Genomic DNA, 20,147 nt, shown 5'->3' with positions numbered 1-20,147 from the left:
GTAGCTATTTCAGCCCTTTAAAAATAACTTTTTGTTCTCAGGTGAAACCCCCTCCTGTTTTTATTTTTTTCCACAGCATTTATCACCCATATCTGTTTGCTTATTGTCTGTCTTTCCTTCTAGAATGTAAGTCCATGAGGGCATGGCCTTTGTTTTTTTCTTGTTCACTGTTCCCCTTCCAGAACTTAAAATAGTAACTGGTACACAGTAGAGGTTCAATAAGTATTTACTGGATGAAAGTTCCTACATTAATATATGGGTACTATCCAAATGACTAAAATTTTACTGAGTACCTACTATGTGTCAAGCCCTGTGCTAGTAAGGTGTAGTGACAGAGTGGTTATCATCTATGATTTTACAGAGCTAACAATCACAGATAAAACTTCAGGCAATTTTCTACTGAACAGGAATATTTTCTTTATTATTGATAAAATGTTATGTGATTACTTCACTAAGATTCTATATGATTTAGTTCATTTAGTAACACTTTATAAAAAAAGTTTATCTTCAAAATGCTGTGCTCTTACTTACCCTAGGATCCCAAATATTTCACAAACTACTTCAATCACTTTTAAAAACCATCCCTGTTACTCCCTATAGGAGAAGCCTACATTTATGGATTAAATGATGTCAGCAATAGTAGTAGACCAAATATTTCCTAACTAATCTCTACTTACAATTTCTCTCAGGCACTCTCCTTTGATACTTTTCCACACGGTTTCTCTTTAACTAATAATACAGGTAATTTAATCTCCTTTTTTAAAAAAAAGCTGAGCATTTATTCCCTGTATATATGTTCATAGAGATGATCAGACCTTTTGAAGAATCACACACCAGTTCCCCTGATCATAGTAACTTTGCAGTATGCTGATATTACTCAAAGTCTGGCAGGCAGCTTCCATTTCTCCCTCACAGAACACATGGTAGTAACGATGAAACACAGGACCTGGGTCATGGGATCCTAATGGTCCAAATGGCTCAATAGGCTTGCCCTTACCAGGATTTTCCTTAAGGTGCCAGGGAACCAGTACATCTTGACAATGAAAAGAAGTCCTGTTAGTGTGAATAGGCAACTTGAAATTAGTAACTTCCCTTGAATTACATCCTCTATCCTGAAAGTCATTAATGGAGGGGACAGAAGGTGCTGAATCTTGATTGCCCACATCAGGCATCTGCTTCACAAGCAACTCTTGCACTGATGTATCACTGCTGATCTCCTCTTTCTTTCCTTGGCTAATTCTGTTTTCTCTAAGATACTTGGACTTCTTCTTATTATATTCTTGTTCCATTGCCCAAACATAGATGAGTGCCTTCCCACCAGGTCTTAGGAGTCGAACAAGTTCTTGGAGAGCTGCCACTCTACGCTCCTAGTTAAAACAAACAAAAAAATAAACAAAAAACCATATTGACATTTATCAATGAGAAAGAGATACAGAGAGGAAACAGGAAAATATAACTAACTATAGGACTATTTTCAATTAAGATGGACAGTACAGAAAATCAAACATAAAACACATCTTAGAGTTTAAAAAAAGGGGGAAAAAAGGAGAATTTTGCTCTGCAATTGAGAGGAAAAAAAGTGTTGATAAACAGGGGAAAACTTTTTTTTCTTTCTGATAATAATACAGAGGCATAGAGGGTTTTCTGCTTTGTTTGAAATTCAGTTGAGATCATAAGATACACTGAAATGGCCAGGAACTCCAGCACAAAGGGATCTATAATGTTATTGCTTAGATTGGGGGAAACGAGTAACACCTAGGAATAATAAGATTTTTTTCCTATAAGAAAAATATAAAATATTAAATTCAGTTATTTTAAAATTAGAAGCAGAGTGACTAATTAAAAGCATCAGCATACTACTACCAGATAAATACCTGAGTTTTGAAAAAAAGAACAGGAAAAGAAGAAAAATAGAATGGGAAGAACATGAGACTCAGACGTCAGGAATGAGAGTGAGAGCCGAGAAAGCAAGATGGGAAACGGAAATAAAGAAGAAGCTCAGAGGCTGAGGAGACAGAGAGAATACTCAAGAGGCCTAGAGCTGATGATCTCTTAAAGTCTCTTACAGCTAAATTCTGTGAGTCTGTGGGTTTGAGGAAGACATTTAAAGATGAGTAAGACTCAGGTAGGAAAAAGGCAGAAATGTGCAGCAATAAATGCATAGTCTCATCAGACCACTGCTTAAGTAATCACAGCTCCCATGTAACTCATCTCCATTCCACAGGCTTTCTTTAAAAACTGGGGTAAACTGTATGACAAGAAAAGAGAATGGAAAGAAAGGAAAAGCTAAAATGGGGTCCAAATCAGTAAAATCCACGAACATTTCCTGCCACTTAGTTATAAGTTCTTGGAGCAAGAAAGACAATACTTACTGCTGTAGCAAAATGGTGAATAACAGCAATGGAGATGCAAGCATCACAAGACCCAGGGCGGATTGGTACTGCCAAAGCATCACAGACAAAGGCCTGATAATGCTTCTCTCTACAAATGTCCACAAGGTTTTGGCTATGATCACAGCCAATCTATAACAGATAAAGGAAGAATTTCAGAACAACTTGTTTAAATGTCATAAAATTATTAGACAGATTTCATATTCATTGTGAAAGGATCTAAGACCATGATATTATAGGTTCTACAGCCAGTACAAAGTCAGCTTATATAATTTACAGGGCAGCATTTATTACCTTAACAGGTATCAAACAGAATTCAACTCAGTGAATGGAAACAAAATAACTAGAATAAAAATAACAATGGTGGAAATGGGAGGTCCTAATTGGCATCTAATTAATCACCACTCAGAATCTTGATCTTTTTGTAATATCATACTTTATTTTATTTTATATCTTATCGTATCTTATTTTCTGTGCCACGTGGCATGTGGGATCTTAGTTCCCTGACCAGGGATCGAACCCATGCCCCCTGCAGTGGAAGCGCAGAGTCTTAACCACTGGACCACCAGGGAAGTCCAATATCACACATTTTAAAATGGAAATTATCGCATAAACATAGACATTTAGTCTTTTGGGGGAAGCTACAAATAAGAGGTTCTAAGGTATCTCTTATTAGTATATAAACTATTCAGTAATGACCCAGATATCAGGAGGATGGCTTTTTTTCCTTCTTCTTTATACTTTTCAATATGTATTACTTGCACCATCATAAAATAAAATCTTCCCAAATAAAGTTAAATAATTTATTTCATTTTTTAAAGCCATTGAATCTTGTTCTGCTAAATACCTAAACTCAAAATTTGTAAAATGCTATTGAATTAAACCTTTTGGTATAACCAAACCATTCCATGGGAATGACAACACTGAAGGCAGCTGGCAGCATCCTTTCATCTCCCCAAGCAGCTGAGGCCTAACATGCCTTATGCATATGTCTGGTTCTGTGGCAAGTATTTGTGGGCTAGGACTGCCTATATTCTCTCTAGTTTTGTTGTTGTTTTTGTACACAGCTTTGCTGTTTAGTTCTAAAAATACCATATATAGAGAGAGACAGAAACAAAGAGAGACAGAGAGAAAGAGAGAGTACACACAAGCTCGTGCAATGTGCACATATAAATTGAGGGAGGAATAGGAGGAGCTTAAAGAATGTTAAATCACTAATAATTATCTCCAGATATTTCTTCTTAACCCAATCTCTACAAGAGAGGAAAGATATGTATAAGTAGATATAAAGATATAAAGATATGTATAAGTAGATTTCATCTAACAGAAGTAGCCACCTCAGGTTTATATTTACTCATTTGAATTTTTGCTATAAGTAAGCATTGATCATTGCTAAGGGATCAGGGTTCCCTCAGTCCATCTGAGAATAAAGATATGAATCTTCATGTCAAAACAATTCTTATTAAGTCACACTGCCATGCCAGTCATACCTAATATGAATTTGCTCAGTTTCTAATAAATATTAAGTAGCTTCAGTATTCCAGCCCACAGCTGCATTAATATCTGAGGTATAATAAAAGGTACCAAGCTAGAAGTAAAGTATAGCAATATCATTTTGATATAATTTTAAGATGGAAAAGTACTAAGGGCCCATTAATAACAACAGTGGCACAACTCCCACTTAATTGCTCCCTTTACCTGTATAAGATATATAACTGGCTATTACTTTTATTTATTTTCTTCCATATCTTATGCCAATAGTCACAATATCAAGATGACAGTACCACTCAAACAATATGCATATTATATTTTGGTCCTTGCCAGGTTTTATTACAATAAAATTCAGCTCATGGAAACAGAAGTTTCAAGTATGCCCAATTATTACAGATTGCTATACCTTGCTAAAAGTCAACAAGAAGAAATCCAATGTGCCTATCCCCAGAGATAGAGCTTGATAGTTACTCAGAGGAGGAAAGTTATTATCTGAGAATCACAGATAAAACAGAACAAGGAGAAGAGCAACCGAACAAAAACTAGAGAAAATTTCCTTCTTCTTCCTGCCAGACTCTTACAATTATTTGTACAGAGCACTCCTTTTCACCAACAAATGAAATCAGGGGCAGTTTTAGTCATAAAGTACCAGGTCTAATGTAGTCCTGACTCATGCCTGGCTCAGTACTTTCACCTTTCACTTATTTTGCCTGAGTCTTCCATATACTATAGTCAAATCATCAGTATTTTTTTCTCTTCCCTTTCTATTTTTAAATTCCCTTAAGCTTTTATACCAAGGATAGTACCAGATATTTGAAATTCTCCCTAATAATGCTACATAATGTCAAAAACAGGACAGAAAATAGCTTATGTATAAATACTCATTAATGGTAAGGGACTCATGTAAAGCTACATATGTATGTGGGATGGAGATGAATGACAATAAAAACACATATTGGTTGGGCTTAAAATGTATACTTTATACTTGTATACAATTTTTTTTGTTTGTTTTTGTTTTTTTTAATTTTTTTGTTTTTTTATTTTTTTTTGTATACAATTTTTAAAGTCTTCAACATAGTATTAAATATGCAATTCTGGAAGTACTGGTAAAAATGAAAAAGAATCCAACTTAGTAATCAAACTAAACAAGGTTTCACTTTTCTCCTATTAAAGTATCAAAAATATTTCAAAACCAAAGTATACCACAGTGATAGCATTGTGATATAACTTCCTGTCATAAAGTGTTGTTGACAGTACAAATTGGCTAGACCAATTTTAAAAAGCAATTTGGGAAACCATTTTTTAAGGAAGATAAAAATGTTCACAATTTTTCACCCAATAATCATTCTTCAAAAAATTTATCCTAAGAAAATAATCCAAAATATGGAAAAAGGTAAACAGGCTAATGAAATTGCCTTTAATGAACACCCACCATATGTTAAAGCAGATTCTTTGTATTAATGTACTTAACTCTTGAGAGTGGTGGAGACAAGATGGTGGAGTAGAAGGACTTGAGTTCACCTCCTCTCACAAAAACACTAAAGTCCTCTCAAGAAAACACCAAAATCGCAACTAATTGCTGAACAACAATCAACAAAAAAGATATTCTACATCCAAGGACAAAGAAGAAGCCACAATGAGACAGTAGGAGGGGCACATTTGCAGCACAATCAAACCCCATTCCTGTGGGTGGGTGACCCACAAACTGGAAAATATATCACAAAAGTTCTCGCACAGGAGTGAGAGTTCTGAGCCCCATGTCAGGATCCCCAGTCTAAGGGCTTGGTACTGGGAGGAGGAGCCCTCAGAGCATTTGGCTTTGAAGGTCAGCAGGGTTTGATTGCAGGAACTTCACAGGACTGGGGGAAACAGAAACTCCACTCTCAGAGGGTGCACACAAGGTTTCATGCACACCAAGACCCAGGGACTTGGTGACTTCATAGGAGCCTGGCCAGAACTACCTGCTGGTCTTGGAAGGTATCCTGGAGGGGTGGGGTGGGGTGGCGGCTGTGGCTCATTGTGGGAATAAAAACACTGGTGGCAGAGGTAGAGGTAGCAGGGAGTACTCATTGGTGTGAGATCTCCTGGAGGCCGTCATTTTGATACCAAGACCTGGCACTACCCAACAGCCTGTAGGCTCCAGTGCTGGGATGCCTCAGGCCAAACAATCAACAGGGAGGGAATACAGCCCCGCCCATCAGCAGATAGGCTGCCAAAACTCTTCCTGAGCCCACAGCCACCTCTAAACACATCCTTGACATGGTCCTGCCCACCCGAGGGACAAGGCCCAGCTCCACCCACCAGTGGGCAGGCACCAGTCCTGCTGACCAGGAAGCCTGCACAACCCTCTAGACTAGCGTCACCCACCTATAATCCTGCCGCCTGCAGCCTACAATCTACAATCCTGCAGCCTGCAGAACAGAGATTGCAAACACAAAAAGTTAGACAAAGTGAGATGACAGAGAAATATGTTCGACACGAAGGAACAAGATAAAACCCTAGAAGTAAAGTGGAGATAGGCAATCTACCTGGAAAAGAATTCAGAGTAATGATAGTAAAGATGATCCAAAATCTGGGGAAAAGAATGGAGGCACAGACTGAGAAGATACTAGAAATATTCAACAAAGATATAAAGAACAAACAAACAGAGGTGAACAATACGATAAGTAAAATGAAAAATACACTAGAGGGAATCAGTAGCAGAATAAATGAGGCAGAAGAACAGATAAGCGACTGGAAAGATAGAATGGTGGAATCACTGCCATGGAACAGAATAAAGAAAAAAGAATGAAAAGAAATGAGGACAATGTAAGAGACCTCTGGGACAACATTAAATGTACCAACATTCGCATTATAGGGGCTCCAGAAGGAGAAGAGAGAGAGAAAGGACCTGACAAAATTATGGAAGAGATAATAGCTGAAAACTTCCCTGACACGGGAAAGGAAAAAGTCACCCAAGTACAGGAAGTGCAGAGAGTCCCATACAGGATAAACCCAAGGAGGAACATGGAATCCACATAAAGTTACAGATGATTTTTCAGCAGAAACTCTGCAAGCCAGAGGGGAGTGGCACAATATATTTAAAGTGATGAAAGGGAAAAACCTACAAACAAGAATATTCTACCCATCAAGGCCCTCGTTCAGACGTGACAGAGAAATCAAAAGCTTTACAGACAAGCAAAAGCTAAGAGAATTCAGCACCACCAGACCAGCTTAACAACAAATGCTAAAGGAACATCTCTAGGCAGAAAAGAAAAGGCCACAATTAAAAACAAGAAAATTACAAATGGGAAAGCTTACTGGTAAAGGCAAACATACAATAAAGGTAGGAAATCATCCACACACACATATGATATCGAAAACCAGCAACTGTGAGGACAGTACAAATGCAGGATATTGGACATGCATTGGAAATTAAGAGACCACCAACTTAAAATAATCTTGTATATATACATACAGACTGCTATATCAAAATCTCAAAGTAACTGCAAACCAAAAGCCTACAATACTTACACACACCCAAAAGAAAAAGCAATCCAAACACAACACTAAAGACAGTCATCAAATCACAAAAGAGAACAAAAGAGGAAGGGAGGGTTCTTGAAAATATAAACAAAATTGATAAACCTTTATCCAGACTCATCAAGAAAAAAAGGAGAGGACTCAAATCAATAAAATTAGAAATGAAAAAGAAGTTACAACTGACACCACAGAAGTACAAAGGATCATAAGAAACTACTACAAGCAACTATATGCCAATAAAATGGACAACTTAGAAGAAATGGATGAATTCTTTAAAAGGTACAATCTCCCAAGACTGAATCAGGAAGAAATAGAAAATATGAACAGACCAATGACAAGTAATGAAATTGAAACTATGATTAAAAGCTCCCAAAAAACAAAAGTCCAGGACCAGATGGCTTCACAGGCGAATTCTATAAACATTTAGAGAAGAGTTAACACCTATCCTTCTGAAACTATTTCCAAACATTGCAGAGGAAGGACATACCCAACCTCATTCTACAAGGCCACCATCACCCTGATACCAAAACCATACAAAGGTACCACAAAAAAAGAAACTTACAGGTCAATATCACTGTTGAACATAAGCACAGAAATCCTCAACAAAATACTAGCAATCAAAATTCAACAACACATTAAAAGGATCATATACCATGTTTCAAGTGGGATTTATCCCAGGAATGCAAGGATTTTTCAATATCCACAAATCAATCAGTGTGATACACCGTATCAACAAATTGAAGAATAAAAACCATATGATAATCTCAATAGATGCAGGAAAAGCTTTCAACAAAACTCAACACTTATTTATGATAAAAACTCTCAAGAGAGTAGGCATAGAGGAAACTTACCTCAACATAACAGAGGCCATATATGACAAACCCACAGCCAACATCATTCTCAATGGTGAAAGACTGAAACCATTTCCTCTAAGATCAGCAACAAAAAAAGGTTATCCACTCTCTCCACTGTTATTAAACATAGTTTTGGAAGTTTTAGCCACAGCAATCAGAGAAGAAAGAGAAATAAAAGGAATCCAAATCAGAAAAGAAAAAGTAAAGCTGTCACTATTTGCAGATGACATGATACTATACATAGAGAATCCTAAAGACTCTACCAAAAAGCTACTAGAGCTAATCAATGAATTTGGTAAAGTAGCAGGATACAAAATTAATGCACAGAAATCTCTTGCATTCCTATACACTAATGATGAAAAATCTGAAAGAGAAATTAAGGGAACACTCCCATTTACCACTGCAACAAAAAGAATAAAATACCTAGGAATAAACCTACCTAAGGAAACAAAGACCTGTATGCAGAAAACTATAAGACACTGATGAAATAAATTAAAGATGATACAAACAGATGGAGAGATATACCATGTTCTTGGATGGGAAGAATCAACATTGTGAAAATGACTCTACTACCCAAAGCAATCTACAGAGTCAATGCAATTCCTATCAAACTACCAATGGCATTTTTCACAGAATTAGAACAAAAAATTCAAAATTTGTATGGAAACACAAAAGACCCCAATAGCCAAAGCAATCTTGAGAAAGAAAAACGGAACTGGAGGAATCAGGCTCCCTGACTTCAGACTATACTACAAAGCTACAATAATCAAGACAGTATGGTAATGGCACAAAAACAGAAATACAGATCAATGGAACAGGATAGAAAGCCCAGAGATAAACCCACACACATATGGTCACCTTATCTTTGATAAAGGAGGCAAGCATATACAGTGGAGAAAAGAAAGCCTCTTCAATAAGTGGTGCTGGGAAAACTGGATAGCTACATGTAAAAGAATGAAATTAGAACACTTCCTAACACCATACACAAAAATAAAGTCAAAATGGATTAAAGACCTAAATGTGAGATAAAACTCTTAGAAGAAAACATAGGAAGAACACACTTTGACATAAATCACAGCAAGATCGTTTTTGACACACCTCCTAGAGAAATGGAAATAAAAACAAGAATAAACAAATGGGACCTAATGAAACCTAAAAGCTTTTGCACACCAAAGGAAACCATAAACAAGACGAAAAGATAACCCTCAGAATGGGAGAAAATATTTGCAAATGAAGCAACTGATAAACGATTTATCATAAATGGGTGTTGAATTTTGTCAAAAGCTTTTTCTTCACCTATTGAGATGATCATATGGTTTCTCTCCTTCAATTTGTTAATATGGTTTATCAAATTGATTGATTTGTATTTACTGAAGTATCCTTGCATTCCTGGGATAAACCCCACTTGACCATGATGTATGATCCTTTTAATGTGCTGTTGGATTCTGTTTGCTAGTATTTTGTTGAGGATTTTTGCATCTATGTTCATCAGTGATATTGGCCTGTAGTTTTCTTTCTTTGTGACATCTTTGTCTGCTTTTGTTATCAGGTTGATGGTGGCCTCGCAGAATGAGTTTGGGAGTGTTCCTCCCTCTGCTATATTTTGGAAGACTTTGAGAAGAATAGGTGTTAGCTCTTCTCTAAATGTTTGATAGAATTCGCCTGTGAAGCCATCTGGTCCTCGGCTTTTGTTTGTTGGAAGATTTTTAATCACAGTCTCAATTTCAGTGCTTGTGATTGGTTTATTTATATTTTCTATTTCTTTCTGGTTCAGTCTCAGAAGGTTGTGCTTTTCTAAGAATTTGTCCATTTCCTCCAGGTTGTCCATTTTATTGGGATATAGTTGCTTGTAAGTAATCTCTCATGATCCTTTGTATTTCTGCAGTGTCAGTTGTTACTTCTCCTTTTTCATTTCTAGTTCTGTTGATTTGAGTCTTTTCCCTTTTTTGCTTGATGAGTCTGGCTAATGGTTTATCAATTTTGTTTATCTTCTCAAAGAACCAGTTTTTAATTTTATTGATCTTTGCTATTGTTTCCTTCATTTCTTTTTCATTTATTTCTAATCTGTTCTTTATGATTTCTTTCTTTCTGTGAACTTCGGGGTTTTTTTTCTTCTTTCTCTAATTGTTTTAGGTGTACAGTTAGATTGTTTATTTGAGATGTTTCTTGTTTCTTGAGGTAGGATTGTATTGCTATAAACTTCCCTCTTAGAACTGCTTTTGCTGCATCCCATAGGTTTTGGGTCATCGTGTTTTCATTGTCATTTGTTTCTAGGTATTTTTTGATTTCCTCTTTGATTTCTCCAGTGATCTCTTGGTTATTTAGTAGTGTACTGTTTAGCCTCCATGTGTTTGTATTTTGTACAGATTTTTTCCTAATCTAGTCTCATAGAGTTGTGGTTGGAAAAGATATTTGATATGATTTCAATTTTCTTAAATTTACCAAGGCTTGATTTGTGACCCAAGATATGATCTATCCTGGAGAATGTTCCATGAGCACTTGAGAAGAAAGTGTATTCTGTTGTTTTTGGATGGAATGTGCTATAAATATCGATTAAGTCCATCTTGTTTAATGTATCATTTAAAGCTTGTTTCCTTATTTATTTTCATTTTGGATGATCTGTCCATTGGTGAAAGTGGGGTGTTAAAGTCCCCTACTATGATTGTGTTACTGTCAATTTCCCCTTTTATGGCTGTTAGCATTTGTCATGTAGTGAGGTGCTCCTATGTTGGGTGCATATTTACAATTGTTATATCTTCTTCTTGGATTGATCCCTTAATCATTATGTAGTGTCCTTCTTTGTCTCTTGTAATAGTCTTTATTTTAAAGTATCTTTTGTCTGATATGAGAAATGCTACTCCAGCTTTCTTTTGATTTACGTTTGCATAGAATATCTTGTTCCATCCCCTCACTTGCAGTCTGTATGTGTCCCTAGGTCCGAAGTGGGTCTCTTGTAGACAGCATATATACAGGTCTTGTTTTTAAGTATTTATCTAAGAAACACATTCGGACTGAGGGTACTCCAAGATCCATGCACAGAACATCACGTAGTGAATAAGCTAGACCAAGCTCTGGGTATGCACATCTCATCTATTATTGGTACAATTATAAAGGCAATAAGTTTCTTGAAGGTATAAAATCTTTCTTATAAAATTTAACTCTGAAAATAAAGCCAACAGCTAATGCTGATGCTAGGAATGATGGAGTCTAAATAAGAAATGTTTCTTAGCTAGAATATAGAAATTTTGAGTTAAAGAGCAGAAGAACAAGCTCATGCATAACTCAGATCAGATAAGAACAGATTCACCACATATACTTCTAAGAGAAATGAATAGTTGTTTATAAAACTATTTCCATGAGAGCCCAAGCCAGTATTTTTAAAATATACTTTGTAAAGGAAATTATATAAAATAGTGATACTAATAACTTTTTAAATTCTGAGACTATCTTAGATATACATTTGAATACCCAGAATGAATGTCTCAGGTCACATCCTCTCATGAATGTCAAGAAATGCACATATTTTCATGCTCAAAGATGGCTGTTCAAAATACACTCAAGTATCATTGCTCCATCCAGGTTGGAGCCTTAGCAGCTTAAAAAATTAGGTTTCTCTTTTATCATATATAATTCCATTTCTTGTATAATGAAAACCATAACTCCAACCAGACAAGTAGTTTTCATTCATTCATTGAACCACACCTACTGAGCCTTCCCTAGAGGTCAGACAATGGCAGTAGGTTCCAGGAAGAGCAGACAGGAAAGAACACTGCAGACTGCTACTGATAAAACGAATGTAGATTATGGAGAGTGAGTACACTTATGATTTTCTAATTCTTCTGGATATATTCCTTCTTGAATCAGCTTCAGGTTTTTGGTTCAGTTTATCAAGAAATCATTTTTCTTAACTGTAACAGGACAGTATTATCATATGACTAAGTCAGTGTGTTTGACTTCAACCTAGTTTCACTGTCACAATTGATACCTGACTAGACAAAGCCACAGGTTATCATCAAGAAAGTGTAAAGGCAGAGCTTCCTGAGAAACATTTTTGGACAGTACCTTAAGATTAAAACATCAGAAGATATACTTTGTTTTAAGCTGTGGTTAGAGTTGTGACAAATCTGAAACCTATTTCCTCTTCAACATGAACAAACTTAATTCACTAGACCTTATTCTTTATAAACTAAAATTCAATTGTAAACATGATGACAATATATGAATACTTGTCTTATCTTGATGAAAAGCGATTCTTTTAAATGCCTCTTAATGCACAAAGTCTACCTTTCCTCAACTGCAGTAGTACCGTTCTTTCTTCATGTAGGTGTACAATATCTAGGATGAGGTAAAAATAAAGATTACAAGCAATCTGATATACTATAACAGCCCATGAAGGTAGACTGCTCTCATTCTCCTTATATACTCCCCTTACTCTAGTCCTTCCTCCCCTAATCTTGAGAAAGGGAAGCTCCAGTCCTCACAGAGCAGTGTTGACATGAGTACTTACAACAATGCACTAATGCAGGGAGAACTTCCTACTTCCTAGCACAGCAGAGAAAAAAGTGATCCATTAGAAAAGGAAATTATAGGGCTTCCCTGGTGGCGCAGTGGTTGAGAATCTGCCTGTTAATGCAGGGGACACGGGTTCGAGCCCTGGTCTGGGAAGATCCCACATGCCGCGGAGCAACTAGGCCCACGAGCCACAACTACTGAGCCTGCGCGTCTGGAGCCTATGCTCCGCAACAAGAGAGGCCACGATAGTGAGAGGCCCGCACATCGCAATGAAGAGTGGCCCCCGCTTGCTGCAACTAGAGAAAGCCCTCGTACAGAAACGAAGACCCAACACAGCCAAAAATAAACAATAAATAAATAATAAATAAATTTTTTAAAAAAAGAACAAAGCCCAAGATAACTGGTTTTTAAATGCTTTTCTTCCCAGGGTACATTAGCCAATATCTGGAGACATTTAAAAAAAAAGAAAAGAAAAGGAAATTATAACAACTGAAAACAGAAACTTTGGCATCAGAGAGAAGTGGGTTAAGTTCTAGGTCTAGCACTATAACCTTGGTCAAATTTTTAATCTACTTGAGGTTTAATTTTCCCAACAGTAAGACAACAATAAATACTAACCTTTTTTTTTCTATTATGAGTAAAAGAACACTAGATTTGGAGTCATAAGGCATAGGTTCAAGTTCCAGCTATATCCTCTAATAATATAACACCAAGGAAGTAATATAACCTCTGTGAGCCTCAGTTTCTTCATTTATAAAAGATGGATAAAAATATCTGCTTTATACTTCTCATACTTACAAGGAACTAGGAAAGAAAATGGTTTCTATAAAAATCCTTTATAACCTGTAAAGAGTTTTATAAATATAAGATAGCTTTACTGATAAAATAATCTTCTTAGAAAGCAAAATCTGAAGGGACCAAAAAAAAAACTGCAAATAATGGCCTGCCCATAAATTTCTAGAGGAATAAAAAAGAATGGGAGTGTTCATTAATTTTCAACCTGTTGGTTACAATTTTCTGCAGTGACCTAAAAACACAGCATTATATCATGATGAAGGTGATAATAACCCTTACAAATAAAGGAAAAACAAAGCCAGAAGCAACAATTACTTGCCATATATAACTCCTTATTGATGCCAAGATACTTTCCATTTCCACATCCAATATCAGCAACTAATGAACCACTTGGCAAAGCTTTCAAAAACTCCACAATGTGTGGCCAAGGGGTATGTCTCGTGCTGCTAAAGTGTCTAGCAATTTCTTCATAAACTTGATGGACATATTCTTGCTCCAGTTGTGAGGCTTCTTTATCACTCTCTGGAAATGATGTGGGAGTCTCCTTCATCTGGCTGTCACAGACCAAAGGGTAACCTAATGAATAAAAGAAAGCAACATAAACCATTTACTAATTTGTTTGTTTTTTAAACTTATTTTTTGGCCGCACCACGCGGCATGTGGGATCTTAGTTCCCTGACCCGGGATTGAATCTAAGCCCCCTGCATTGGAAGCATGGAGTCTTAACCACTGGACCACCAGGGAAGTCGCTAAACCATTATTTTTATCCAAATGTTTCATAAGGTATGATTGTTTTATCAAAAGAAAAAGCAAATGAATCCACGTTTGATGACTAGGGTTAAGTAGGCTCTGATTTATCAGTTAAAAAAAGTAGTTCTTGGGAGGTCTGGGCAAGATGGCGGAAGAGTAAGATGCAGAGATCACCTTCCTCCCCACAGATAAATCAGAAATACATCTACACGTGGAACTGCTCCTATAGAACACCCACTGAACGCTGGCAGAAGATGTCAGACCTCCCAAAAGGCAAGAAACTTCCCATGTACCTGGGTAGGGCAAAAGAAAAAAGAAATAACAGAGACAAAAGAACAGGGACGGGACCTGCACCAGTGGGAGGGAGCTGTGAAGGAGGAAAGGTTTCCACACACTAGGAAGCCCCTTCGCGGGCGGAGACTGTGGGTGGTGGAGGGGGAAGCTTCAGAGCCACGGAGGAGAGCGCAGCAACAGGGGTGCGGAGGGCAGAGTGGAGAGATTCCCGCACACAGGAGTGGTGCCGAGCAGCACTCACCAGCCCGAGAGGCTTGTCTGCTCACCCACCGGGGCGGGCGGGGGCTGGGAGCCGAGGCTCGGGCGTCAGTCGGATCCCAGGGAGAGGACTGGGGTTGGCGGCGTGAACGCAGCCTGAAGGGGTTAGCGCACCACATCTAGCCGGTAGGGAGTCCGGGACAAAGTCTGCAGCTGCCGAAGAGGCAAGAGACTTTTTCTCGCTTCTTTGTTTCCTGGTGCGCGAGGAGAGGGGATTCAGAGCGCCGCCTAAACGAGCTCCAGAGATGGGCGCGAGCCGCAGCTATCAGCGTGGACCCCAGAGACGGGCATGAGACACTAAGGCTGCTGCTGCCGCCACCAAGAATCCTGTGTGTGAGCACAGGTCACTATCCACACTGCCCCTCCTGGGACCTGTGCAGCCCGCCACTGCCAGGGTCCCGAGATCCAGGGACAACTTCCCCGGGAGAACGCATGGCGCACCTCAGGCTGCTGCAACGTCACACCAGCCTCTGCCGCTGCAGGCTCGCCCTGCATCCGTAACCCTCCCTCCCCCGGGCCTGAGTGAGCCAGAGCCCCCGAAGCAGCCGCTCCTTTAACCCCGTCCTGTCTGAGAGAAGAACAGACGTCCTCAGGCAACCTAAACGCAAAGGCAGGTCCAAATCCAAAGCTGAAACCTGGGAGCTGTGCGAACAAAGAAGAGAAAGGGAAATTTCTCCCAGCAGCCTCAGAAGCAGTGGATTAAAGCTCCACAAACAACTTGATGTACCTGCATCTGTTGAATACCTGAATAGACAACGAATCATCTCAAATTGAGGAGGTGGACTTTGGGAGCAGGATGTATTATTTTTTTCCCCTTTTCCTCTTTTTGTGAGTGTATACGTGTATGCTTCTGTGTGAGATTTTGTCTGTATAGCTTTGTTTTCACCATTTGTCCTAGGGTTCGGTGTGTCCATTTTTTTTTTTTACTTAAAAAAAGGTTTTTTTCTTAATAATTTTTTTCTTATTTTTTATTATAATAGCTTTATTTTATTTTATCTTCATTTTATTTTATTTTATTTTATCCTCTTTCTTTCTATTTTTTCTCCCTTTTATTCTGAGCCATGTGGATGAAAGGCTCTTGGTGCTCCAGCCAGGCATCAGGGCTGTGCCTCTGAGGAGGGAGAGCCAACTTCAGGACACTGGTCCACAAGACACCTCTCAACTCCACGTAATACCAAACGGTGAAAATCTCTCAGAGATCTCCATCTCAACACCGAGACCCAGCTTCACTCAACAACCAGTATGCTACAGTGCTGGATACCCTATGTCAAACAACTAGCAAGACAGGAATACAGCCCCATCCATTAGCAGAGAGGCTGCCTAAAATCATAATAAGGCCACAGACATCCCAAAACACACCACCAGACGGGGACATGCCCACCAGAAAGACAAGATCCAGCCCCATCCACCAGAACACAGGCACTAGTCCCCTCCACCAGGAAGCCTACACAACCCACTGAACCAACCTTAGCCACTGGGGACAGATACCAAAAACAACAGGAACTACGAACCTGCAGCCTGCGAAAAGGAGACCCCAAACACAGTAAGATTAGCAAAATGAGAAGACAGAAAAACAAACAGCAAATGAAGGAGCAAGGTAAAAACACACTAGACCTAACAAATGAAGAGGAAATAGGCAGTCTACCTGAAAAAGAATTCAGAATAATGATAGTAAAGATGATCCAAAATCTCGGAAATAGAAGAGACAAAATGCAAGAAACATTTAATAAGGATGTAGAAGAACTAAAGAGGAACCAAGCAACGATGAAAAACACAATAAATGAAATAAAAAATATTCTAGAAGGGATCAATAGCAGAATAAATGAGGCAGAAGAACGGGTAAGTGACCTGGAAGATAAAATAGTGGAAATAACTACTGCACAGCAGAATAAAGAAAAAAGAATGAAAAGAAATGAGGACAGTCTAAGAGATCTCTGGGACAACATTAAATGCACCAACATTCGAATTATAGGGGTCCCAGAAGAAGAAGAGGAAAAGAAAGGGACTGAGAAAATACTTGAAGAGATTATAGTTGAAAACTTCCCTAATATGGGAAAGGAAATAGTTAATCAAGTCCTGGAGTACAGAGAGTCCCATACAGGATAAATCCAAGGAGAAACACGCCAAGATACATATTAATCAAATTATCAAAAATTAAATATAAAGAAAACATATTAAAAGCAGCAAGGGAAAAACAACAAATAACACACAAGGGAATCCCCATAAGGTTAACAGCTGATCTTTCAGCAGAAACTCTGCAAGCCAGAAGGGAGTGGCAGGATATACTTAAAGTGATGAAGGAGAAAAACCTACAACCAAGATTACTCTACCCAGCAAGGATCTCATTCAGATTTGATGGAGAAATTAAAACCTTTACAGACAAGCAAAAGCTGAGAGAGTTCAGCACCACCAAACCAGCTTTACAAGAAATGTTAAAGGAACTTCTCTAGGCAAGAAACACAAGAGAAGGAAAACACCTATAATAACAAACCCAAAACATTTAAGAAAATGGGAATAGGAACATACATATCAATAATTACCTTAAACGTAAATGGATTAAATGCTCCCAGCAAAAGAAACAGACTGGCTGAATGGATACAAAAACAAGACCCGTATATATGCTGTCTACAAGAGACCCACTTCAGACCTAGGGACACATACAGACTGAAAGTGAGGGGATGGAAAAAGATATTCTATGCAAATGGAAATCAAAAGAAAGCTGGAGTAGCAATTCTCGTATCAGACAAAATAAGACTTTAAAATAAAGACTATTACAAGAGACAGAGAAGGACACTACATAATGATCAAGGGATTGATCCAAGAAGAAGATATAACAATTGTAAATATTTATGCACCCAACATAGGAGCAGCAAATACTAACAGCCATAAAAGGGGAAATCGACAGTAACACAATCATAGTAGGGGACTTTAACACCCCACTTTCACCAATGGACAGATCATCCAAAATGAAAATAAATAAGGAAACAAGCTTTAAATGATACATTAAACAAGATGGACTTAATTGATATTTATAGCACATTCCATCCAAAAACAACAGAATACACTTTCTTCTCAAGTGCTCATGGAACATTCTCCAGGATAGATCATATCTTGGGTCACAAATCAAGCCTTGGTAAATTTAAGAAAATTGAAATCATATCAAGTATCTTTTCTGACCACAATGCTATGAGATTAGATATCAATTACAGGGAAAGATCTGTAAAAAATACAAACACATGGAGGCTACACAATACACTACTTAATAATGAAGTGATCACTGAAGAAGTCAAAGGGGAAATCAAAAAATACCTAGAAACAAATGACAATGGAGGCACGATGACCCAAAACCTATGGGATGCAACAAAAAGCAGTTGTAAGAGGGATGTTTATAGCAATACAAGCCTACATCAAGAAACAGGAAACATCTCGAATAAACAACCTAACCTTGCACCTAAAGCAATTAGAGAAAGAAGAACAAAAAACCCCCAAAGATAGCAGAAGGAAAGAAATCATAAAGATCAGATGAGAAAGAAATGAAGGAAACAATAGCAAAGATCAATAAAACTAAAAGCTGGTTCTTTGAGAAGATAAACAAAACAGATAAACCATTAGCCAGATTCATCAAGAAAAAAAGGGAGAAGACTCAAACCAATAGAAATAGGAATGAAAAAGGAGAAGTAACAACTGACACTGCAGAAATACAAACAATCATGAGAGATTACTACAAGCAACTCTATGCCAATAAAATGGACAACCTGGAAGAAATGGACAAATTCTTAGAAATGCACAACCTGCCGAGACTGAACCAGGAAGAAATAGAAAATATGAACAGACCAATCACAAGCACTGAAATTGAAACTGTGATTAAAAGCCTTCCAACAAACAAAAGCCCAGGACCAGATGGCTTCACAGGCGAATTCTATCAAACATTTAGAGAAGAGCTAACACCTATCCTTCTCAAACTCTTCCAAAATATTACAGAGTGAGGAATACTACCCAACTCATTCTACGAGGCCACCATCACCCTGATACCAAAACCAGACAAAGATGTCACAAAGAAAGAAAACTACAGGCCAATATCACTGATGAACATAGATGCAAAAATCCTCAACAAAATACTAGCAAACAGATTCCAATAGCACATTAAAAGGATCATACACCATGATCAAGTGGGGTTTATCCCAGGAATGCAAGGATTCTTCAATATATGCAAATCAATCAATGTGATACACCATATTAACAAATTGAAGGAGAAAAACCATATGATCATCTCAATAGACGCAGAGAAAGCTTTTGACAAAATTCATCACCCACTTATGATAAAAGCCTTGCAGAAAGTAGGCATAGAGGGAACTTTCCTCAACATAATAAAGGCCAAATATGACAAACCCACAGCCAACATTGTCCTCAATGGTGAAAAACTGAAACCATTTCCACTAAGATCAGGAACAAGACAAGGTTGCCCACTCTCACCACTATTATTCAACATAGTTTTGGAAGTGTTAGCCACAGCAATCAGAGAAGACAAAGAAATAAAAGGAATCCAAATCGGAAAAGAAGAAGTAAAGCTGTCACTGTTTGCAGATGACATGATACTATATATAGAGAATCCTAAAGATGCTACCAGAAAACTACTAGAGCTAATCAATGAATTTGGTAAAGTAGCAGGATACAAAATTAATGCACAGAAATCTCTTGCATTCCTATACACTAATGATGAAAAATCTGAAAGTGAAATTAAGAAAACACTCTCATTTACCATTGCAACAAAAAGAATTAAATATCTAGGAATAAACCTACCTAAGGAGACAAAAGACCTGTATGCAGAAAATTATAAGACACTGATGAAAGAAATTAGAGATGATACAAATAGATGGAGAGATATACCATGTTCTTGGATTGGAAGAATCAACATTGTGAAAATGATTCTACTACCCAAAGCAATCTAAAGATTCAATGCAATCCCTATCAAGCTACCACTGGCATTTTTCACAGAACTAGAACAAAAAATCTCACAATTTGTATGGAAACACAAAAGACCCCGAATAGCCAAAGCAATCTTGAGAACGAAAAATGGAGTTGGAGGAATCAGGCTCCCTGACTTTAGACTATACTACAAAGCTACAGTAATCAAGACAGTTTGGTACTGGCACAAAAACAGAAACATAGATCAATGGAACAGGATAGAAAGCCCAGAGATAAACCCACACACATATGGTCACCTTATCTTTGATAAAGGAGGCAAGCATATAAAGTGGAGAAAAGACAGCCTCTTCAATAA

The 20,147-nt window shown here is 37.8% G+C and overlaps 1 protein-coding gene across 4 annotated transcripts in view; it reads right to left on the bottom strand.

The window, feature by feature from the left end:
• Nucleotides 1-208: 208 nt before the first annotated feature.
• Nucleotides 209-20,147, bottom strand: part of ALKBH8 (alkB homolog 8, tRNA methyltransferase) — a 78,117-nt gene continuing 58,178 nt past the window's right edge. For 3 of the 4 annotated variants that reach the window (XM_082409496.1, XM_082409495.1, XM_082409498.1), the window contains exons 10-12: nt 13,884-14,140; nt 2,373-2,522; nt 209-1,367 (exon numbers count right to left, since the gene is read on the bottom strand). In XM_082409496.1, the coding sequence (XP_082265622.1) occupies nt 810-1,367; nt 2,373-2,522; nt 13,884-14,140 (965 nt within the window). In that variant the 3' untranslated portion in view covers nt 209-809. The remainder of the gene's footprint in view (nt 1,368-2,372; nt 2,523-13,883; nt 14,141-20,147) is intronic. The other variant, XM_082409497.1, reaches the window with a different exon arrangement.

Source organism: Balaenoptera physalus, assembly GCF_965194825.1.
Source record: "Balaenoptera physalus genome assembly, chromosome: 10".
NCBI classification, from domain to species: Eukaryota; Metazoa; Chordata; class Mammalia; order Artiodactyla; family Balaenopteridae; genus Balaenoptera; species Balaenoptera physalus.
The sequence above is the reverse complement of the archived record's forward strand: the minus strand, read 5'-3'. Positions and strand labels throughout refer to the sequence as shown.